We start from the raw sequence: 26,188 nt of genomic DNA on the forward strand, positions 1-26,188 counted from the left end.
CAAAGCGATACGGGTCTTAACCTGTCAGGTGTATTGGAAAAACGTTACCGCTTGTCAAAATACTGCATTCCGATTGGCTGATGGTAGTGATGTGTTATATACTGGAGTTCTACAGGTAATATCATTCGATTAGAGGATCTAGTAAAGCGCACATCACGGTTTATGCTGTATGAACGATTAAATTAGGTGCTTGTATTTCATTTTCGTATCGGGTTTATTAAAGACATTTTGCTTTAATCATTTCTATAATTATGTATGAAGCGTTAACGGCGCTCTTTAAAATCAATATATATAGCGTGGAGTAGACGTAAAGCGATACGGGTCTTAACCTGTCAGGTGTATTGGGAAAATGTTACCGCTTGTCAAAATACTGCATTCCGATTGGCTGTTGGTAGTGAAACGATATTTCTATTCAACCATCTAAAGATTTGATTCATTAGGCGAATTTATCCGGACAGATAAGTTGTATGAACGATTAAATTAGGTATTTCTGTTTCTTTTTCGTATCGGGTAAATTCATGACATTTTGCTATAATCATTTCTATAATTATGTATAAAGCGTTAACGGCGCTGTTTAAAATCAATATATGTGTAGCGTGGAGTAGACGTAAAGCGATACGTGTCTCAACCTGTCAGGTGTATTGGAAAAACGTTACCGCTTGTCAAAATAATGCATTCCGATCGGCTGTTGGTAGTGAAACGATATTTCTATTCATCCATTGATTCATTAGGCGAATTTATCCGGACTGGTAAGTTGTATGAATAATTTAGTTAATTATTTCTATTGTATTTCGTATCGGGTTTATTAAAGAAACTGTAATCATTATATTAATGCGCTCATAAATCGCGCTATGTAAAATTATCGTATTTGTACGTTATAGTACGGATTTAAGCCTGTCAAAATAGTTTATTCTCTGATCAGTATTCAGACTTACCGTTGTCATTTGCAGAAGAGAACGCCTGATCCCCGCAAAATTCGTCTGCGCCGGTGAAAGTGTTAACGGTAAAGTTTTCCATGTCACCCGTATGAATTCCAATGGATGACGGCTGTGCACTCTCTTATATACGATTCGCTTTCTGAATTCGCGATGTCATTCGTTAATAATATTGAGCGTCGATTGGTTAAAATTTCGACGTTTTCATTGGTCAAAACGACTTTATTGGAGACGTTTTATTGGTTCGTTTCCCTGACTTCTGATTGGCTATTTTATGTTTAGAAACGAAGGTATTAATCTGTATTCTAAAAGTGTTGGTTCATTTTAGCGTGGGATATCGACGGGTTTACATCCGTTGAGTGCGTAATAGTTGTCTTTTAATTTCATTTTATAAATAGGTATTCTCGTATAGTTTTAATGACTGGTCAGCAGTACGTAATTATATTATACATTTTCTTTCGAATGGGTTTTATACTAGAGTTTCTTTATAACGCACGCGTATAGCTTTTGTTTTCGTGTTATCTCCCGGCCTAACTAAACTAAAAGGAACCAGCGTGTGAGCCATCTGGTCTAGTCGCGTAATGGCTGTCAAGTATTTGAATAGTAATTTTTCACTTAAAAGAGGTCTAAATTGAGGCTAGTTTTTGTTTAAATTTCACTGTGGATGTATTGTTGACATTTTGGTAGGAAACGTGGGAGAGCAGGTTGTATTCGGTGAAGTCACGCTCAATTTTAGTATGAGTAGTACTTCCGGGTCACAGAAGTGTGATTTTGATGTCAGTTTACAGTAATGTGACCAGAGAAATCTCTCTTAGACGATACATGACCCCTACCTTTCTCTTCATTTTATATCAGTTTTATCATAACTCTTTAAAATGAGGAAAGGATTTGTTCTCTGAAATGGGTCTAGCTATGTTTGCTAGCTCTTTGAAAAAAGTCAGTTTTATATAGAAGATATAGGGAAAACTATTTAGGCTATTGTGACCTGTAGGGCTGACCCTCGATATGCGCGAACACGCCCTAGATAAGTATACAAGACATTCCTAAACATTTTCATAAATACGTCATTAGAATTCAAAATGGCCGCCGCACACGCGCACTTATTATGAATTCTTATATGCAAATGAGTTACTAATTATAGTAACTAGGTCATCCAAGATGGCGCCCGTTTGTTTGCCCCCAAAGTGGCCCCTATACTACTTATATTTATTAAGCTAAATTGAGTCGTTTATGTAGGCTGCAGGACCAAAGACGTCATTTATTAAGGTTTTAAGTTTAAAGGTGAAGGTCGTATGATGTTTAAGGTCATCTATATTTAGGTCAGTATAGTAGGTCTTGTCACAAGGACTGAAGATTGTGTGTATGAACTAATCAGGCCATTCCTGTGGGCTGTAGCCAAAAGGGTTTAATCGGACGGACGGGCAGTTCAATCGCTATATGCCCGTGGGTGGGAGGGGAATAAAAAGGTAATGAAATTCATGTACTGCATCATATTAAAGAAAGTAATTCTGAAGAAATAACTCCAACATATTTGTTGTGTCTATAGTACATGTGCGTTTATTATGTTGAATATCTACACAAAGTTATTTAATACCCATGCATAGATGACAAAGCTACAATCCATAAAAGAAACGTGTCAATGTGTCTACATGAAGAAGAAAAAGCAAAACAAAACATTTAAACAAAACCTTCAAAATTTTGTCTTTCTGCGATGTTATTACGTATACAAGTAAAAGTCCGTGACCTCACAGTATACGTGGAACTCATACCCGAGGCATACGTTCCTGACCCCGCAGTATTCCTGACACTTATTCCCGAGGCGTACGTCCGTGAACTCTGAGTGTACGTGACACTCGTGTACACAAGGCGCACGTCCCCGTCCTCAGGGTGTATGTGGCGCTCATACCCGAGGCATACCTCCATAACGAGTATTCCTGATTTATTCGTGAAGTAGATACTACGCAGTGTTCCGTATCGGACAATTATCACAGTCAGTGTTTTTGGCAAAGACGTAGAAATGGGATAAGAAATTGGTCCCAAATTTTCACAAATTTCAAAAGTTAACGAAAACATGACAACTATCTCGCCTTTGGTGTACACATTATCGCCATTTTTAAAGGGATATGTTGCCTTAGATATTTTTTCACTTTTCAATAATTACGTTCACCGTATCTATATTAAATAATTTGAGACTAAGGGCTTCAATTAAAACGAAGTTTGAAATTGAAACTTTCAAGTCTGTTCTTTTTTTTGTAAATACTATAGCAAACATATCAATACCTGACGTTATATAACTGTAACTTACGTTTTCATTTTGTATCAAATCAGACATAAACCTAATAAAATTAAATTATTTTTGATGCAGGCATTTTTCTCTGAAAATTTGGGACTATTTTCCTATGTTATTTCCATTAACCAATTTCAAACCGAACAAGCTTCAATATCGTTTTGAATTGCCTTTAATATTTAATCCATACTTTGTTATAAGGTGATGAATTAAACATATTTAAAGAAACAACACAGTCGTTGAAAATACCAGTGCTTATGGGTTTTCTGTTTTATATCTTGTCATTTAAGCGCAAGAATAATGAAAAAAAAATTCCTTCATTTTCCTAAATTATAGTTCCCGACCTATTTTCTTAACAATTTTGTATTATATGCATATATGTAAAAATCAAAATGCCTACCTTATATTGACATTTTTATAACAAATCCCTAAGAGGAATCCGAACGTCGTTTCACTTGTTCGAGCAAACTAAACTAAGATGAAACCTAGTCTTACGCTATATAATCACATTGTTTTTTATAAGTCCATCACATGAAGGATAATTACAATGTTGATCATAAAAATGCCATACTCCTAAAACACTAAGAAGGGAAGGAATAGTAAAAACACAATATAATTATCCTACTGCTTGTTGCTAATTAAGAGTAATTACGAAAGAAAAAAAGACTCTCAATCCACGGGTCAAGAGTTCGACCACCAGCGAGGAAAATGTTCAACGCACGTGTTATGTGTATCAACAGAACTGTGTGTTTAAAATGGTACACAGACTGGTATATATTTATAGCTTAACACAGATAGTATTAATGTCCACTACCGCTGGAACAGGCAGTATTTTTTATAACAAACAACTGCGGCTGCATGATATCTAAATTGTCAATGTACATACGCGGTTATTTATACATTTAGTAAAGTTAAATACCATAGATGGGGAATGTCTACCTTTAAAGGTAATATTTGAATATATCTGGTGGCGGTTGTCAAGACTTCCATGTTGTTCCAAATTCTTGACATGTGGCGGTTAGGTCAGCCTCCACCAGTATATCTTAACGCTGTGTAATAAAAAGTTTGTTTGTTTCAAGTATACTGTATTAGGCCTTGTTCCCAGGGCCCCGACATTTGCATTTTAACCATATACTTTATATCATATGTATTTGTATATTGACATTTATGTGAAGCTGTGACCAATCTCTGCCAAACATTAATCAAAACGAAATTAGATATTAATTGCTATAGTACTTTGTTAATAGTAAAAATAATGTAATCATACAACTGTCTTGAGTTGATCTTTTATAGTATTATTATTGCTCTGTGCTAAGCTATCTTCAGTAAATAAAATTGGCATTAAATAGCTTTTATACATTTAATTAATGTGAGGATATTGCCAATATGTGTATTCTCGCACTTTGCATTAAGTTCCGTTACATGTTTGAGGCTTTAGCGATTATACAATTTTCCTTAATTTAAAAGTAATCAGCTTCATCAAAAATGGCTTCTGCAGCTGTAAGAGACCAGTGTATTACATGTCTTCTAGTGAAAATATGAAATATAATCGTATAATATCGTATTATACATCTGGTAAATTCAAAACAAAAACTATTAAATAAACAATTGTGAATGTACGCATAATCGAGTATTATTTGTTTAAATACATTGGAAATTGGAGAGAAATATGTGCATCCTTCACAAGATCGATCAAAATTAAGTGGTGAAAGTAATAAATTCGATGCTCCATCTATGAACAAATTACTGTATAAAACTGAAATTAATATCCTCTATTTCATCATTAATCTTTCTGGACGAAGCACTCTACCGCTGCGATTTAGATCAACGTTTAATTAATAGCCAACTTGTTATGAATGAAAATATCTTAAGGACATATATTGACCTGAATTATAATAATGAACATTGATTTTGTCGTGCGCATTTTCTTTAACCAATAAGTAATATAGAATGTGCGACGCGTGTAACAACCACATTTGTAATAAAAACCAGATTTGTAATAATTATAACAATTCTCGTTTTTATTACAAAGTGGTTGCAAAGGTTCAACCACATTTGTAATAACCAGATTTGTAATAAAAATCGCAAACTTTTTTTTCGGGAGATGTGTTTTCCCACGTGATATTCAAGCTTAGGCATGCGTTATTTAGCACGTGCAGGTCGAATTAAACTGTCCTTGGTCATTTAAGACTCCAAATGTTTTACCCGAAATCCTTGTTCATGGACATATTTTACTTTAGAAAATTATTACATTTCTCGTTTTTATTACAAAAGTGGTTGCAAAGGTTCAACCACATTTGTAATAACCAGATTTGTAATAAAATCGCAAACACTTTTTTTCGGGAGATGTGTTTTCCCACGTGATATTCAAGCTTAGGCATGCGTTATTAAGCACGTGCAGGTCGAATTAAACTGTCCTGGGTCATTTAAGACTCCAAATGTTTTACCCGAAATCCTTGTTCATGGACATATTTTACACTAGAAAATTATTACATTTCTCGTTTTTATTACAAAAGTGGTTGCAAAGATTCAACCACATTTGTAATAACCAGATTTGTAATTAAATCGCAAAAACTTTTTTTCGGGAGATGTGTTTTCCCACGTGATATTCAAGCTTAGACATGCGTTATTAGGCACGTGCAGGTCGAATTAGACTGTCCTGGGTCATTTAAGACTCCAAATGTTTTACCCGAAATCCTTGTTCATGGATATATTTTACTTTAGCAAATTATTACATTTCTCGTTTTTATTACAAAAGTGGTTGCAAAGGTTCAACCACATTTGTAATAACCAGAATTGTAATAAAATACGCACACTTTTTTTTTTCGGGAGATGTGTTTTCCCACGTGATATTCAAGCTTAGGCATGTGTTATTAGGCACGTGTAGGTCGAATTAAACTGTCCTGGGTCATTCAAGACTCCAATTGTTTTACCCGAAATCCTTGTTCATTGATATTTTACTTTAAAAAGTTATTACATTTCTCGTTTTTATTATAAAAGTGGTTGCAAAGGTTCAACCACATTTGTAATAACCAGATTTGTAATAAAAATCGCAAACACTTTTTTTCGGGAGATGTGTATTTCCACGTGATATTCAAGCTTATGCATGTGTTATTAAGCACGTGCAGGTCGAATTAGACTGTCCCGGGTCAATTAAGACTCCAAATGTTTTACCTGAAATCCTTGTTCATGGACATATTTTACTTTAAAAAAATATTACATTTCTCGCTTTTATTACAAAAGTGATTGCAAAGGTTCAATCACACTTGTAATAACCAGATTAGTAATAAAAATCGCAAACACTTTTTTTCGGGAGATGTGTTTTCCCACTTGATTTTCAAGCTTAGGCATGCTTAGGAATTAAACTGTCATGGGTCATTTAAGACTCCAAATGTTTTACCCGAAATCCTTGTTCATGGACATATTTTACTTTAGAAAATTATTACATTTCTCGTTTTTATTACAAAAGTGGTTGCAAAGGTTCAACCACATTTGTAATAACCAGATTTGTAATAAAAATCGCAAATTGTTTTTTTGCGAGATGTGTTTTCGCACGTGATATTCAAGCTAATGCATGTGTTATTAAGCACGTGCAGGTCGAATTAAACTGTCCTGGTTCATTTAAGACTCCAAATATTTTACCTGAAATCCTTGTTCATGGACATATTGTACTTTATAAAAGTATTACATTTCTCGTCGGTTACTAACATAAAGAGACTGTTGTACTGATTTTAATATCATTGACATTTTTATCATCATTATAAACATTATCATAATAATAATAGTAATAATAATAATCCTCATCATCTTGGGCTGGTCCGTTCTAGGATCAATGGTAAGATTAATTGTCCTAAACTGTATTACCTAAATACTGTTGAAAGCAGGTTCTCTGAATCCAACAAACAAATATAATATTCATCAAAACCATTATACAGATTGCCAAAATTCGAGACGTTTGCAGTAATAGGTGTAATATGACCACTACAGATTGACAATAAATGGTGGTTATTTGTACCAAAGTATTTGGAAATCTGACTAAAGCGAGTTATGATTCGGGCACAAACATTATATATTACACAAAATAACAAAACAAATCTAAGTTCAAAGCTGTGACCTTGATCTTGGGAGATAGCAACAAGGATCATGATCGCAACACACCTTCTATCCATGCTGGTTATTTGTTCCAAATAATTTGAAATTTCTAACTATGCATTGGCAAGTTATACACAAATCACACAAACTCCGCTGTTTCACGGCGATATTATAATAAAAGAAGGCCTGTTAACTCATAGGCGGGCTCAATGAGGTGAGGATAATTAGAAAATAAGGTGTATATTCTTAGAATCTCATAGACATTAGTTCGCAGCACAAGATCGGGCCCTCCTAGACTTAAGGTTGACAAGTTGTACATAATTTGTACCATGACATAGCAACGTCCTGTCTGTCAACCAACTTGAAACAGCTCTGGATGACGAAAGATAGCTACAAATGTATGTCGCCACCGGGTTTGAACCAGTGACCTGAACTTGTAGATAAACATTTCAGCTAGTCGAGGTAACAGTAGAAGTAGCTGAAGTTGTAATCATATTAAAGTGGAGTTTGTGTGTTCGTGCAGTTATATATACATGTATAAGTTTTTGTCCTTGGTATAACTTGCCAATGCATAGTTAGAAATTTCAAATTATTTGGAACAAATAACCAGCATGGATAGAAGGTGTGTTGCGATCATGATCCTTGTTGCTATCTCCAAGATCAAGGTCACAGCTTTGAACTTAGATTTGTTTTGTTATTTTGTGTAATATATAATGTTTGTGCCCGAATCATAACTCGCTTTAGTCAGATTTCCAAATACTTTGGTACAAATAACCACCATTTATTGTCAATCTGTAGTGGTCATATTACACCTATTACTGCAAACGTCTCGAATTTTGGCAATCTGTATAATGGTTTTGATGAATATTATATTTGTTTGTTGGATTCAGAGAGCCTGCTTTCAACAGTATTTAGGTAATACAGTTTAGGGCAATTAATCTTACCACTGATCCTAGAACGGACCAGCCAAAGATGATGAGGGTTATTATTATTACTATTATTATTATGATAATGTTTATAATGATGATAAGAATGTCAATGATATTAAAATCAGTACAACAGTATCTTTATGTTAGTAACCGACGAGAAATGTAATACTTTTATCAAGTATAATATGTCCATGAACAAGGATTTCAGGTAAAACATTTAGAGTCTTAAATGACCCAGGACAGTTCAATTTGACCTGCACGTGCTTAATAACGCATGCATTAGCTTAAATATCACGTGGGAAAACACATCTCTAAAAAAAAAACAATTTGCGATTTTTATTACAAATCTGGTTATTACAAATGTGGTTGAACCTTTGCAACCACTTTTGTAATAAAAACGAGCAATGTAATAATTTTCTAAAGTAAAATATGTCAATGTTCGGGTAAAACATTTGGAGTCTTAAATGACCCATGACAGTTTAATTCGACCTACACGTGCTTAATAACGCATGCCTAAGCTTGAATATCACGTGGGAAAACACATCTCCCGAAAAAAAGTGTTTGCGATTTTTATTACAAATCTGGTTATTACAAATGTGGTTGAACCTTTGCAACCACTTTTGTAATAAAAACGAGCAATGTAATAATTTTTTAAAGTAAAATATGTCCATGAACAAGGATTTCGGGTAAAACATTTGGAGTCTTAAATGACCCAAGACAGTCTAATTCGACCTGCACGTGCTTAATAACGCATGCCTAAGCTTGAATATCACGTGGGAAAACACATCTACCGAAAAAAGTGTTTGCGATTTTTATTATAAATCTGGTTGTTACAAATGTGGTTGAACCTTTGCAACCACTTTTGTAATAAAAACGAGAAATGTAATAATTTTTTAAAGTTAAATATGTCCATGAACAAGGATTTCAGGTAAAACATTTGGAGTCTTAAATGATCCGAGACAGTCTAATTCGACCTGCACGTGCTTAATAACGCATGCCTAAGCTTGAATATCACGTGGGAAAACACATCTACCGAAAAAAGTGTTTGCGATTTTTATTATAAATCTGGTTATTACAAATGTGGTTGAACCTTTGCAACCACTTTTGTAAGAAAAACGAGAAATGTAATAACTTTTTAAAGTCAAATATATCCATGAACAAGGATTTCGGGTAAAACAATTGGAGTCTTAAATGACCCAGGACAGTTTTATTCGATCTGCACGTGCTTAATAACGCATGCCTAAGCTTGAATATCACGTGGGAAAACATATCTCCCGTAAAAAAGTGTATGCGATTTTTATTACAAATGTGGTTATTACAAATGTGGTTGAACCTTTGCAACCACTTTTGTAATAAAAACGAGAAATGTAATAACTTTTTAAAGTAAAATATATCCATGAACAATGATTTCGGGTAAAACAATTGGAGTCTAAAACGACCCAGGACAGTTTAATTCGACCTGCACGTGCCTAATAACGCTCTCCTAAGGTTGAATATCACGTGGGAAAACACATCTTCCGAAAAAGAAAGTTTGCGTTTTTTATTACAATTCTGGTTATTACAAATGTGGTTGAACCTTTGCAACCACTTTTGTAATAAAAACGAGAAATGTAATAATTTTATAAAGTAAAATATGTCCATGAACAAGGATTTCGGGTAAAATATTTGGAATCTTAAATGACCCAGGACAGTCTAATTCGACCTGCACGTGCTTAATAACACATGCCTAAGCTTGAATATCACATGGGAAAACACATCTCCCGAAAAAAAGTGTTTGCGATTTTTATTACAAATCTGGTTATTAAAAATGTGGTTGAACCTTTGCAACCACTTTTGTAATAAAAACGAGAAATGTAATAACTTTTTAAAGTAAAATATATCCATGAAAAAGGATTTCGGATGACACATTTGGAGACTTAAATGACCTAGGACAGTTTTATTCGACCTGCACGTGCTTAATAACGCATGCCTAAGCTTGAATATCACGTGGGAAAACACATCTCCCGAAAAAAATGTGTTTGCCATTTTTATTACAAATGTGGTTGAACCTTTGTAACCACTTTTGTAATAAAAACGAGAAATGTAATAATTTTTTAAAGTAAAATATGTCCATGAACAAGGATTTTGGGAAAAACATTTGGAGTCTTAAATGGCGCATGACGGTATAATTCGACCTGCACGTGCTTAATAACGCTTGCCTAAGCTTGAATATCACGTGGGGAAACACATCTCCCGAAAAAAGTGTTTGTGATTTTTATTACAAATCTGGTTATTACAAATGTGGTTGAACCTTTGCAACCACTTTTGTAATAAAAACGAGAAATGTAATGATTTTCTAAAGTATAATATATCCATGAACAAGGATTTCAGATAAAACATTCAGAGTCTTAAATGACCCAGAACAGTTCAATTCGACCTGCACGTGCTTAATAACGCATGCCTAAGCTTGAATATCACGTGGGTAAACACATCTCCCGAAAAAAAAAGTGTTTGCCATTTTTATTACAAATGTGGTTATTACAAATGTGGTTGAACCTTTGCAACCACGGTTGTAATAAAAACGAGAAATGTAATAATTTTTTAAAGTAAAATATGTCCATGAACAAGGATTTTGAGAAAAACATTTGGAGTCTTAAATGGCCCATGACAGTATAGTTCGACCTGCACGTGCTTAATAACGCATGCCTAAGCTTGAATATCACGTGGGGAAACATATCTCCCGAAAAAAAAGTTTGCGATTTTTTTTTACAAATCTGGTTATTACAAATATGGTTGAACATTTGCAACCACTTTTGTAATAAAAACGAGAATTGTTATAATTATTACAAATCTGGTTTTTATTACAAATGTGGTTGTAACAGACGCGTCACATATTTGAGGGATCTGAATTTAAAGTTAATTTCAAGCAACATGTATAGTATGAAACCAAATTTTTGAAAATCAATGTATATAAAAACAAAAAACGGTTTTCTTTAAGAGAAGAATAAATGCAAGATGAACATACATTCACTCTCTTAATGTATCCATATTCTTTTATTTTTCGCCACATTCATGCGCATAACAGAATACAATATGTTTTAAGTTCTGAGAAACAACTTGAGAGTAATACTGCTATTTTTTGTTATAAATGTTGGGATGAACAAAACATCAACAGTTCCATTGTTATAACACCAGGAAGCTAGATTATCATCCTTTCTACCATCAACAGCTAGACTTTTATTAGATGATGTAACAACTACACTACTCTTATCTTTCTTCAATCTTCCCGTACAGACGCCTAGAACCTTGTTCGTAAAATAATAAAAGAATACTGATATAGTTAAACATGACATTCATATTCCTTCACTTAGAATAACTAGCACGACAAAACAATTGTTTATCTTGATCGATGAAGAGTAGTGCCATCATAGCTTGTAATGCGCACACCTGTGAGTGTTTTAGTTGCAATGTCATAATATAATAATCCTGACTTTGATGGCACTACGTCATTCTTTACCGTTTATTTAACTGTTTGCTGTTATATATTTTGCCTTTAACCGGGTGAAAGAAGCGAGTAGCAAGCACGTATGTATAATCTTTCCTTCATGGAGGAAACACACAGAGCAATTAAAACCTGATCAGACTTTGAAGGTGACAAGAATTCTTCAGAAGTGACGACCAAAACGAAATAAAAGAAATAAAATTTGACCTAAAACAGATTTAATATGAAATAATTGTAAATAATCGCTATTACTATATTAAGGAAATTATATGACAAACTGTGTTTATATAAATTTATTATTTACATGTAATATATATTACTAAATATCTCTAACAGTGTCTGTAGCAGAACAAATAATCTCTGAGTACATTTTATCTCAAATATTATTGGAAAAGATGTTCAACACAAGCCTTGTTTTTGCTTTTTGTTGGATTTGAAGTCACTTCGATTCAGTTTATGTTGTATGACGATTTTCCAGTTTTATTGGTGGAAGACCTCATGTGCCCCTACGTACATTACTTCATCACAGGCGGACACCTGGGTAGAACCACCAACAGTCCGTAAGCCAGCTTACAGGATAGCTTCCTCACATGAAAATTTAAACGCTCCTAGTGAGGTTCGAACCCATATCGGTGAGGGACAAGTTGTTCGAAGTCAGTGATCTAAATTATTCGGCCACGGAAGCCTCTTCTGTTGCAATAAACACTGTTCTTGCACATATTGACCTGTAACGTATTTCTATCAAACTACAAATTTAAATAAGCAGCTTATTACAGACAAAACATAAAGACTACAAGTCCATCATCAAGTGCATTTCCCTGTTACACGAACATAAAACGTCTTAACTAATTTTCAGAATACCTTTTAACACAAGCAAGAGCATAAAAATACGTAGGCCTCCAATTATCGATGTGTGCTTCTAGTAATCAATAAGGTAATACATTTCCGACTTGCAATGCCTGGTATGTTCATGTGAAATTTTCTTGGCACTGAATGATTATCTGCACGCAAATGAATGATTTACATGAAGCAAAAATTTATTAATTAATACATGTATGAGACTTAAAAGGAACAGCATAAACCGTCTGAATCAGTCTAAAAGGCATATAAACTAGTAAGGACATACACTTATATCAAATTATAAAGATGAAAAGAAATATTTATCAGATGTTTTTCGCTTTCAGACAAATATGTTTCCATATGAAGTATGATCAATAACTTCTCTTATCTAAAAAGACCCCCCTCGTTCTCTGTGAGCGACATTGGTAATATCATCGGAGAAAAGTAAATTAAGTATATGTATACACCATTTCTGTGCATTACATCACAATGACAGAAATTACTGTATAAAAATAATTCATTGGTTACTGGTCATGCGAGTAACTTTACTATATTGTGATTATTTTCACTATACTAACATGTTATTCAAATAAAAGTGGAGCCAAGCCCAGAGACTTCAGTAAAGTAACATAATTACGGGATCAGTATTTATAGTACTGGTATGTGTATTTCTTCAATTTTATTCATCACTTTTATAAAAGAGATATATTTTAACGATCATGTACTGGAAATTGAAACATTACTCCGGGAATCTTACTTCTTACTTAAGAAAAGATTATTTTATCAGTTGAGAATAATTTGTACATTTCACAATAAAACTGTAAAAATACTGTTTGATAAATAGTAATCGTAGGCTGTAAGACAGGTCATGTATTAAAACATTTTTGAAGACCTTAGACAAGAAAAGGAAATGCAACTTTTCAAAATAATTCTATTGTAATAGTAATCATGAACAGTTATAAAAAATCAATCGATTAAAAAAAAATGTTGCTTTTAAATATCATTTCATTCCAGAACCGACTAATAGTATGTCATGTCGAATCTCTCAGTTACGTCATACTTTTTTTTTGAAAAAAAAAAACAACTATAAGGACCTGGTGATGTTACTCGGTAACTTATAAATGTTCACTGTAACGCAATATCAACACAAGAAACGACAGTGAAAGTGGAAACTAAAACAGTTTAAAACCAGATAGACTAGAGTACCTTATGAACGCCAGTTTGTATTGCGATATTTAGTGACTCTATTTTAGAAATACAACGGTAGTACATAGAGTAACAGCTTGAAATTAAATTTACCCTAATGCATGTCTTTTTGCCCTTGTGTTAAAACTGATGTCTTTTCCCTTGTATTTTTCTTTAAGCGTATAGTACCTGGTGACATGGATCGAAATGCCTTCGACTTATAGTTACTTATCAATCTCCCATATAAATGGTTGGGTACGGTTGTTTGTTTTAGTAGAAACAATATAAACACTACTTTCCGTTCTTAGCACGTAGTGACCGGTATATATGAATATGACAAATGTTGCTTAATTATAAACATCAGGAGCAATCTGATGTTTTACCTTTCACTAGTAAATAAGCAAGTTCTCTTCATTCTTCATTGGAAAGATTTATCTGAGCAATTCAAATTAAATAATGCTGTACGTAAATACCAAATTAAACTTATGTCTTAATCGGATTTATATAACACTACATATAACTAAAGGATAATTAAAATAAATCTAAAAAATATTCTGTTGCATGCGTAAATGTAATAAACAGTCAAAATCAAACCAAACTAACATTCGTTTGATAACACTTTTCAATGACAAAGTTGTATGATTTAAAAACTGTTTGAGGACAGCGTGTTCCAACACAAGGGTTCACGTTTTATTTACTGTTCTAGAAATAAGTTAATTTCTAGTTTGGTCAAGATAATTTCATTAAAAAATAAAATTGTCATAATGACGTATAAGACATTTCATATTGATAATGGCGCAACAATATGTCTAACCCTACAACACAATAAATACTCACTGTTTATTTATGAAGACCGACCTGTTACTTGTATTAATTAATTTCCCTCTGTACAGGTAGCACCATCCAGAACAACTGTACATAAACTATAACTCACAGACATTCACAACAATTATACACTAAGGAATATCTTTATATCCTATTATTTGTAATTGGAAACATATTGCCTTTATCTAAGGCATGTACCGAGCAGGTTATCTATCTACTCTTTGTTTACTGATATTAGTAAGTGCGACATATTTAGCAATGTAAGCAATAATGAGCCGTGCCATGAGAAAACCAACATAGTGGGTTTGCGACCAGCATGGATCCAGACCAGCCTGCGCACCCGCTCTCTGGTCAGGATCCATGCTGTTCGCTAACGGTTTCTCTAATTGCAGTAGACTTTTAAAGCGAACAGCATGGAGCCTGACCAGACTGCGCGGAGCAGGCTGGTCTGGATCCATGCTGGTCGCAAATCCACTATGCTGGTTTTCTCATGGCACGGCTCAAATAGTTTTTGCCTCGAACAAGAAGCGTAATACAGTATATCACATGTGTTTCAATAGACTTTACTTTTACATGACAAGTACAATGCCCCGAAGGGACCTTTTAAAATCTCCGAACATTTGAACTGTAGACTGTAACGCTGTATTTACAATTACTCTACGAACAATTCAATACCGACATGTAACAAAAACTGTTTCAAATAGACAAATAGAAAGTTTAGATAATATGTCAATATCGTGTAATGTTTTCAAAGTTTCATTTATATGCTGAATAAAAGCTGATCCGATCATTTGTTATAAAAGTATTCAGTTATTTAGATGTTGTTACGCTTGTTCATCGTTGGTTTCCACTGTTTCACTTTCAGTTTGCCATGCTTTTGATTTCAAATTTCAATAAAAAACGTCAACTTTTGTCTTTAAAATTTCAAACGTTTTTTAATAAATTTATATATGCATTAGCAACAATGCTCACTTTCAGTAAATCGATTGCGATTTTATTTCTTCACAAGGCAAAAATAAACATGCTCCTCAGATTTTAAATGATATTTCAAAAATAAAAATGCAATTTTATAGTTCAAGAAGTGCCGCGAGTGTATAATTATGTTAGTTCTGCTGTTTCCGATTTTAACATATGTTGATATCAGTTATAAAATTGTGTTAATTGCATTTCTTTCTTCGATTAAAGCATAGGTAAACCGTCATAAGCTTCGGCTCGTAATTAGTTGTTATTCGAAATCGAGGAAAAGGACGTCTCACACCTGTTTTTAGCTCACCTGTCACATAGTGACAAGGTGAGCTTTTGTGACCACCCTTCGTCCGTCGTCCGTCGTCAGTCCGTGCGTCCGTGCGTGCGTCCGTCCGTGCGTCAACAATTTCTTCTGCACGATAGTGGTTTCATTTATGATTTTATTTTAACCAAACTTGCACACAACTTGTATCACCATAAGATCACGGTTCCTTTCTTGAACTGGCCAGATCCCATTATGGGTTCCAGAGTTATGGCCCCTGAAAGGGCCAAAATTAGCTATGATTTGATTTTTACCAAATTGGCACACAACTTTATCACCATAAGATCTTGGTTCCTTTCTTGAACTGGCCAGATTCCATTATGGGTTCCAGAGTTATGGCCCCTGAAAGGGCCAGAATTAGCTATTTTGACCTTGTCTGCACAATAGCAGCTTCATTTATGATTTGAATTTAATCAAACTTGCACAAAACTTCTGTCACCATAAGATCTCGGTTCCTTTCTTGAACCGGCCAGATTCCTTAATGAGTTCCAGAGTTATGGCCCCTGAAAGGGCCAAGATTAGCTATTTTGACCTTGTCTGAACAATAGCAGCTTCTTTTATGATTTGATTTTAACCAAACTTGCACACAACTTGTATCACGACAAGATATTGCTTCCTTTCTTCAACTGGCCAGATTCCTTCAGGGTTCCAGAGTTATGGCCTCTTAAAGGTCCAAAATCGGCTATTTTGGCTTTTGCAGCCATATAGAGACTTCATTTATGGTTTTATTTGATACAAACTTCCAAAATATCTTCAACAACAATAAATCTTGGATTCCATGACAAATCAGGTCCTTGTCTGCACAATAACAGCTTCATTTATGATATGATTTTAACCAAACTTGCACACAACTTGTATCACTACAAGATCTTGCTTCCTTTCTTCAACTGGCCAGATTCCGTCTTATGTTCCGGAGTTATGGCCCCTTAAAGGTCCAAAATCGGCTATTTTGGCTTTTGCAGCCATATAGAGACTTCATTTATGGTTTTATTTGAAACAAACTTCCAAAATATCTTCAGCAACAATAAATCTTCGATTCCATAACAAATCAGATCCAATCATATGTTCCAGAGTTATTTTATATCTGATTATCTCCCCTGATTGTAATCAAAATGGATTTATAACAGTAAGTACTTACAGGACTTATTTGAAATTTCATTATTGTTATTAGTTGGACTGAGCCAATCAGGGTAGATAACTATGGACTGATTTTATGTCAAATTGCCTCCCTTTATTTCAAATTTAAATTGTTATATCTCCATAACTTATGAAGATACTGATATGAAATTTCATTTATGTCAACAGATTTATTTGGCAGATCCTTCTTTTGTCCACTTACAATATTTGTTTTTTTAATTACTTCCTTTTACCTTACTATAAATAGCTTTTTTTAGTAACTTTTTTATTATTGGCCGTAGGGAAAATACGAGACTAGTTTTCTGTGGTACAACATGGATGGTACCTCCAGTTTTTAGGTGTATTTTAACATATCTATACCTTGTAAGATTTTTTTTTTCTTTTTGGTTAAATTCCTTCCCTTTGTTGTTCCTGTCCTTTGGACTTAGATATTTTTTCTGAGGACCTTCTTGTCCTCAAGTGCAATGATAACAGGTAAGCGATATAAGGCCATCATGGCCCTCTTGTATCAGTAAGTACTTATAGGACTTATTTGAAATTTCATTATTGTTATTAGTTGGACTGAGACAATCAGGGTAGATAACTAACTATGGACTGATTTATGTCAAATCACCTCCCTTTATTTCAAATTAAAATGGGTATATCTCCGTAACTAATGAAGATTCTGATCTGAAATTTCATTTATGTTAACAGATTTATTTGGCAGATCCTTCTTGTGTTCACTTACAATATTTTTTTTATTATTATTACTTCCCTTTTACGTTACTATAAATAGCTTATTTTTAGTAACTTTTTAATTATTGGCCGTAGGGAAAAACCAAGACCACTTTTCTGTGGTACAACTTGGATGGTACCTCCAATTTTTAGGTGTATTTTGACATATCTATACCTTGTAAGATTTTTTTTCTTTTTGGCTAAATTTCTTCCATGTTGTTCCGGTCCTTTGGACTTAGATATTTTTTCTGAGGGCCTTCTTGTCCTCAAGAGCAATGATAACAGGTGAGCGATATAGGGCCATATGGCCCTCTTGTTCATTCAAGATGTTCATATCCCGGTCATCCAAGTATCTGACAACAATGGGATCATCCTGACGTAGAAAAACATACAAACAGATAAAAGGAGAAAACAAACAATAAAAAATGAAATAGGACAATTGTCTGTTAATCTCATTAAATACAGCTAATGTTTATTGTCATATTTCTTATAGATGTTGTAATCTTGAGACAAAATGTTACAGAAATCTTTATATCAATAAAGATGCAAGATATTGTTTGTACTTCTTAATGGGGTTTGCTACCAGATAAATAACAACACTGAATCTATCGAAACACGCGATAAGAACCATTTTTGTCTGATTTTTAAAAGCTGAGAATATTTCTGCATTGCTTTATGACATATTCAAAACTGGAAATAGATGGAGCGATAGTGTATAAATTTACGACAGAATAAATACTATATAATTATGATATTCAATAAATTGAATCAGAAACAACATTTCCTATTAAAATGTGATATATCAATCCAGCGCTATTGAATACTGTAAGTGTACTTATATTAGCGCGGTTAAATTTTAGCGCAAACGCCTTAAATTGAATAATTTCGACTTATTAGCGCGTACTTGTATTAGCGCAACATCAGCAGCGCTAAAATAGCCAATTGGCGGTATCTGAAACACCAACTTCCGATGGTATACGGAATGGCCCGAACATGACCGTTGTATCAAGCAGTTCTGCTCGGGACTATATATACACGTTTCGTCTTTAAAAATATATTACTTAATAACGTTTGTATACGCATTAAGTCATTTTTTAATAAAATGCAATATATATATAATGCATGTTAATCTCTTTTCTTTTTCTCTCTTCTCTTACTGTGTAAAAATCTCGTATTAAATAAATGTTATTATCTCCATTTTATTTTCTTTACACTTTATTTGACGCGATCAATATCTTACGGTATTTTGCCTTTCAGGCAAATATCTAAAATCATTTAAATGCATGTAAAACTTTGTGCTTTGTAGAATGGGTGAGTGAGATGTATACTTGAACACCTTCTCAGTATATTGTCTGCAATGTAATGTACCAACTGTTACACATCCTACAAAATCACCTATCTATATCTAATATCCTATTTTTGTAGCTAGCTGAAAGCATATTGTATACATCCACAATCTCTACCGACAGATCTATCAGTACAAAAAGCTGTGGCAAAATATTTAGATTCAAACAGGTTAAAGGTCACATGTTTCATATCAAAATGGGTTTCAATAGACTTTCCCGTCATAAGACACATCCGAGTTTAATAAGCAGCAATTAGTCCGTTTGAACATTAAAATCATAAACATAATATTAAATATGCATAAGAATGAATAAAAAATATCAATATGTGTTGGTGATAAAACAGACTACTACCTGTTAGAAAATACTAATTTTAGAATCTCTTGCTATAAGCTAAAGATATATTACAAACACCAGACCAACTTCATTTTTAAGAGTATCTGAATAATCTTGGAAAAATCCTTTACTCAGGCTTGTCTTCTTCGACAGATGTGCACAGTAACACCTGTATTTAGGCTCTTACACGTAATGACCTCTGATATAACCTTGAGATATTTTATATGCACTGTGATGACACTAGATATATCGTCGCCTGACTGGAGCATTGCTCTATCTACTATTTTTTTAACATTTTGAGAAAATCAATCACAATATTTGATATCAGCTTATTTCCATCAGTGTGAAAACGTTAAAACAATATCTATATATTACTGATATATTGTAGACTGTCCATGTACGACCTTTAAAACCTTTTATTTTATATTTCTTGTAATTCAGGTTTTAGTCTGGAGATTGAGAACATTTGTAAACAAATACAAAACTGTAAGAAGTGTAATTCTCTGTCGAAAAACATATTATGACAAAGCTGCATCTTTTTCAATTTCTTTACAAAACCTTACCAATCGCATGATGCAGTTTAGGTGAATGATTAAACGATATTATGTCTTCAGTTTTTGTTACATTTTCTGGACGTTTGGGATAATGAAGTACATTCATTTTAATTATGATAATATTCTGCTTAAGCCGGTGCTAGGGGTCGTGAGGGGTGTTGTACATTTCATTACCTCTTATGAACATATTCAATCAATCCGAGTCTGCTATAATGTTGCTTGGTTACATTCTACGCTTACAAAGAATCTTTTCACATATTGTACTATTCATTTATTTTACTCTTTACATGTTCTATGTCCTGGAGATAAAGCAATAAAATTGTTATCGACCGACAGTTTCAAATAGTGGACACTGGGTAAATCATTATGTGAAATCGTCTCCAATTACGTCACAAGTTATGTTTGTTTGCTGCTGACGATATTTAGACGCAAATGCACATTTCATTACCTCTCGTGCACATTTTATTACCTGTCGTGCACATCTCATTACCTCTCGTGATTATGCACAATCAAACCGAATCAGCTATCATTTTGCTTTGTTGCATTCTATGCTTCGAATGGGTGTTTTTTTATATTTTATCTGAGACTATCGCAACAGCATTTTAAGTGCCTTGCTGTGGCTGTACTTGGACTCAGTGGTAATATATTTTTTGGTCCTTTGGGATCATGGAGTACATTGAATTTTACTATGACAGAACTCCGCTCCAGCCGGAGCTAGAGGGTGGAGAGAGGTGTACAGTTGCAAGTTTCATTACTTCTCGGGAAAAGAATCAATTAAACCAAATCTGCAATTATTTTGCTCCGTTGCATTCTATGCTTCCAAAGGATCTTCTTATAGATTTTATTATAATACTTGATATTTTACCCTTCCGCATTTAATAGATAAATGAGTGCTCCTAAATATTCACCAGACTGGCACCTCACGTCTGAATCTGATTCTTATTGGAAATAAAGATATATGTAAATTGAAAGATGGCCTTCGTGGACAAGTGATAGATGTCGCTGACTCCGAATCACTCGGCTCTCGCCGATGTGGATTGGAAACATGCATCGCTTGGGATGTAAAATTCTGTGAGGAAGCCATCCAGCTGGCTTATGGAAGGTCGGTGGTTCTAACCAGATGCCCACGTGTGATGAAACAATGCCCGGCAGGACACCTCGGGTCACCAACAAAAGCTAGAAATGCGCCAAACTTTTCGGGGAGAGGTTAAACACTTAAATGTTTAAAAAAATGTCAACGTAGCTGGAAAAATTGACAAATGTTTACACAAAGAAAATGGAATTACCAATCACACATAAAACACATTATTATATTCAGTTTGAAGGTTTTACTTTCTTTGTTTAATATTTAACGTATATTCACTTGCAAATATTTCAGAGAGACAACCGACGAAAACAGTGTTCATTTGCCAGCGGATCAAATATCACATATTATGAATATCTGAAATGATCGCCATATGTGTCAAAGGTTTAATATATTCAAATTAATCTTTAATAGAACGTCATTAAGCGTCCCTATCAATTCATATGATTAAATTTCAAGATGCCTTCTTTAACAATCAAGGGACTTAAGAAGAGAAAGACATAAATTTTAACCTTAATAAAGCTCCTCCAACAGATGCGTTTTCGAATGCACTATTATATGATTAATATACACACATATTTAACTGTTTACCAACAGGCAGATGTAATGAATATGTGGTTATTATATATTCATTGCATCAAACACTGGACGATTCTTTATAAAAAGGCGCATGATATTGTAGGTTTATGGTAAACGGTTTGTGATGATATATCTGCAAATATTGGCGTTAATTGAAATGTATGTATACATTGAAATTCAGAATTTACACTCAAAGCATAATTTCGTACCTGCTTGAAACTGTGAATTTGCCAAATCCCTCCTTTTATTCCAATAGACTAGTCTTTAATTATTTTTTAAACTGTTACTGATGTCCTTTATTACGTTCACCCATTTCGAATGCCTTTGTATGATAAAAAAAGCTGCGACACAAGGATTTGGAAGTAATTAATCAGCCAAAGGAATTGTCTCGCCTACTTGCACATGACATTTTACTTTCCCCATTGGAACATAGGTAAACCATCATAAACAACTTCTAGTAATTAGTTTCAACTCTTAATTGATCGAGAAAGAAAGAATACCATCTGGTGTTCACCTAAAATGCTAATATCCCTGTCAATCAGGTTAGTGACACAACTATGTTTGGTTTAACGCCGTTTTTCGGCAGTATTTCGGTTGTGTAACGGCGGGCAGTTAACCTAATTAGTGTTTTTGGATTTTGTACCAGTACAAACCTGTTCTCCGCAAGGAACTGCCAATTTCCCCAACTCGTCCGGGATCCGAGAACTGCGCTCTCCCTACTGAGCTAAGCGGACAGGCTGACAACTACGAAAGCATACTAATATGGTATAAAAGCCAAACAAATGAAATAAAAAAAAAATAAAGAAAAAGTTGATTAAGCGCCAACACAAGTGAAATAGCTCTCATCATGTGCAGCCATGTTCATGTTTATTGTAGTATTAATTCTTAAGACACAAAAACTTCGTCACGTTTGGTGGAAAAGTATCAGTGGAGAGGGAAAATGGTGTAAGCAACTTTAAATGTGTGTTTGCCTCAGGATAAGACATATAACTTTATAGAAATACCACAAATATGAGCAGTAGGCTTATTTAGGGATTCTTTTTTCTGTTTTTAGGGAGCTTTCCTACAATAACTAAAGAATGTTCGAGTATAAAAATCAACACGATGTAATGATCATTTTAAGCTTACAGTTCAGCTCAAAACTTATTGTGCTCGCATTACATCTAACACTTTCACAAAATTGTATCTAATTTTAACAAAAGGGACAGATGCCTCGACTATGTTATTTTTCTTCAAATATTTATTTTTTGGAGGAAAATAAACATTTAACATTGCTTAAATCGAGGAGAACTTTAAATTTAGTTGCGGATATTTAGGCAATAAATAGCAGTATATTTTCAAACTTTGAACAATGAGAAACAGTGAGCAAAAGTGGTGTATCAGGTTAAATAGCAGTTATCTTCCGTTCTCAATTAATTGCTTTTATATGCATTTAACCGGTATATTCAATAATCAAATTTATCAAAAGTGTAAAGTATGTAGACAATCACTTGGTACTAACTGAAAAATAGTCTGAATCTACATTTGTGACATCTCCCTCTACATTAATATCTTTTACTACAGGAAGAACAGACGGTTTAGTCATTGACAGATCCCCAAGGAGGTAGGATCGTGTCATTTGAAACTTTATGATTTTATTTACGCAAATGTGTTTGTATAATAATCGATAGATTTTGAAAACATCTCTCAAATGTTTTTTATTTATATTTGTACGAAACACTTTAATATTTTACCATTACAGTTGTACATAGTTTATAGAAACTAATACAACACATACGTAACAAAAATTCAGTAAATTATCAAGTTTTATTTCGGACCTTAGAACGTTGGGCCTCCGTGGCCGAGTGGTTAAGGTCACTAACTTTAAATCACTTGCCTCTCATCGATATGGGTGTGAGCTTAACTCGGGGCGTTGAATTCTTCATGTGAGGTAGCAATCCAGCTGGCTTACGGAAGGTCGGCGGTTCTACCCAGGTGCCCGCTCGTGATGAAATAATGCACGGAAGTGCACCTGGGGTCATCCTCCATCATCAAAGCTCGAAAGTCGCCATATGACCAATAACTGTGTCGGCGCGACGTTAAATCCAACAAAAACAAAACAAAAAAGGGATTAGAACGTATTAGAAAATTAAAATTCTTAAAAGAAACTACAGCAAAAAATATATTCTAAGTGTTTAGTCTGTAATACTGGAGCTATAAGTAATATTGTATCCACAAAATCGAAAATATTGTTTCAAACATGCTTTATTACACGGTCTTGTATCTGTGGATACAAAGGTATAAGTTATAGCTCCAGTATTACAGAATAAACTTACACTATATCAACCAGATTTTACACAGACGGTATACCTCCACTGTTTCAAGTTATTGTAATTTTTAGCCGAAGGCTTATTGCGTTTATTCTGGGAATCTTCTGCAGATCTTCTTATATCAAAAAACATGAAGCAATCACAGCTAAAAGATAATGTCTTGCTGGTTAGAAGCGTATTGCAATTTACGGCATATATTTAAATCAATGAACAACAAATATTTCTCGTAAAGGTTAGGAGCTTCTACGATACCATGTTTTTTATGTATCGTTAGAAAATATGTGTATTTTGTAATTCTTTGTTTAGATTTACGCTGAAGAATAGATTATGATGATGTTACAAAAATGTTCAAAAATAGATAATTAAGTAGTAACGCAACAGTCTCGTGCTATTTCCAGAGGCTGCTGCAAGGTTTTTTTCCAGACTACTGCGGATAATGATTATGACTTAAAACACTTCAGTTGTTTACATCTGTTCTGTTTCACCTTTTATGCATTTTGAAAGGAAGAAATAAGGTATTTCGTTTCCACATGTTTCTTCCTATCTGTCACAGATGAAATGTATCATTTAGTTTTCATTACAAAACAATATGCAATGTCGCGTTACATTTGCATCAATCTAATGTAAATACTTTCGCAAGACAATTGATTACGCTTAGTATAGTTCTAAGGCATTTAAACTCTTTCAATCATAAATCAATCAATTGTGAAAACTGGCAGAAGTAAAGTTTTCATACCAATAACATTTGTATAACAAAACTTTCGTTTTTACTACAAGAGTTTGCTTAATAATAAACGACACTTATACAAACAGAAAGTTTTATTAATTTTCTGTATTGTCAAGTCAGCTGGACCGCGAAAAGGCTCGGCAATTTCCGGCGACTGCGTTTTCTTCGTTCGCTATTTAGCATCATTCGTTATAAACGGAAAATTTCCTTCCCATAACAAACAAAGAATACAAACATGGCATACGGAAAATACGTCATCAAACGGAAAAATGTTGAATTGAGCCGCGCCATGAGAAAACCAACATAGTGGATTTGCGACCAGCATGGATCCAGACCAGCCTGCGCATCCGCGCAGTCTGGTCAGGATCCATGCTATTCGCTAACAGTTTGTCCAGTTCCTATAGGCTTTAAAAGCGATCAGCATGGATCCATGCTTGTTGCAAACCCACTTTGTTGGTTTTCCTATGGCACGGCTCAATTTGATTACAGCTTCACTACCTTAAGCAACATCCTTTGCACTGTAATGTCATAAACAAATCTGTACCTTAAGAAGTTTTTATGAGTAATACATGTATATTCCTCGCACAATCTAAGTCACATAGTTTAATTCTCCGATATTTTAAAGGAAAGAAATCGGATTTCTTCAAATTTTAAAATTTATTTCAAAGACAGTTGTAGCATTTTCTGGACTCAGAAATATTTTCTCAAGGTCATCAATTCCATTGTTTATTGGGCTACTGAATTAAAATTAATACAACGCTAGTAACAATTCTAATACCACTCAGGTTTTGCCCCCGTTAACTTTACTAACGCGTTTAAGCACGTGGTTATAACATCACTCACAGAATCAAAATAATTCCAATGCTTATCAACATTTTTCTGAAATGCAAAGAAAATTGTTTCCATGAAAATGTAAACCGATGGAGAAATAGGGTGTCAAAAGCTACAACAGTTTTGTTTTAACTATTCATTATTTATTTATTATCATCATTATAATATCGATGATCAATTTAATTTCAAGTGCAAATGTGAATGTTTTATAAGTACGTGAATCAGATGCAAGTTCTCTTATTCCTCATTACCACTGAAATCAATTTAAGTTTGGAAATGAATAAGCCAACCTATGTGTAAATGAATAAGGCGACAAAAACGCTGAACATAATTCAAACATCATTTAAGTCCGTCTTCTTAAACACAGACCAGTATGGAAGCCCTCGAGGGACAATTGATTTCCGTACTTCCCACTTCTCACTTCTAACTTTTGCACTTCTCACTTCCAACTTCTTGACTTCCTACTTCTTACTTCTAACTTCCACACTTCTGACTTCTAACTTCCGCACTTCTGACTTCCAACTTCCTGACTTTCGACTTCTGATTTCCAACTTCCACACTTCTTACTTCCGACTTCTTCACTTCTTACTTCCTTCTTCTAACTTCCTGACTTCCGACTTCCAACTTCCGCACTTCTGACTTCCAACTTCCTGACTTCTTACTTCCGACTTCCAACTTCCACACTTCTTACTTCCGACTTCCAAAGACGGAA

General features: G+C 34.0%; 1 protein-coding gene across 9 annotated transcripts in view; it reads right to left on the reverse strand.

The window, feature by feature from the left end:
• LOC123547155 (Kv channel-interacting protein 4-like) overlaps positions 1 to 26,188 on the reverse strand; it is a 548,972-nt gene that overhangs the window by 315,031 nt on the left and 207,753 nt on the right. Inside the window, exon 1 of one of the 9 annotated variants that reach the window (XM_053551425.1) lies at positions 14,587 to 14,722. The exons of 7 other annotated variants lie outside the window; for them this stretch is intronic. In XM_053551425.1, the coding sequence (XP_053407400.1) occupies position 14,587 (1 nt within the window). In that variant the 5' untranslated portion in view covers positions 14,588 to 14,722. Of the gene's footprint in view, positions 1 to 14,586; positions 14,723 to 26,188 lie in introns of those variants that run through there. One more of the 9 variants, XM_053551442.1, reaches the window with a different exon arrangement.

Source organism: Mercenaria mercenaria, chromosome 9 (genome assembly GCF_021730395.1).
Source record: "Mercenaria mercenaria strain notata chromosome 9, MADL_Memer_1, whole genome shotgun sequence".
Classification (NCBI taxonomy): Eukaryota; Metazoa; Mollusca; class Bivalvia; order Venerida; family Veneridae; genus Mercenaria; species Mercenaria mercenaria.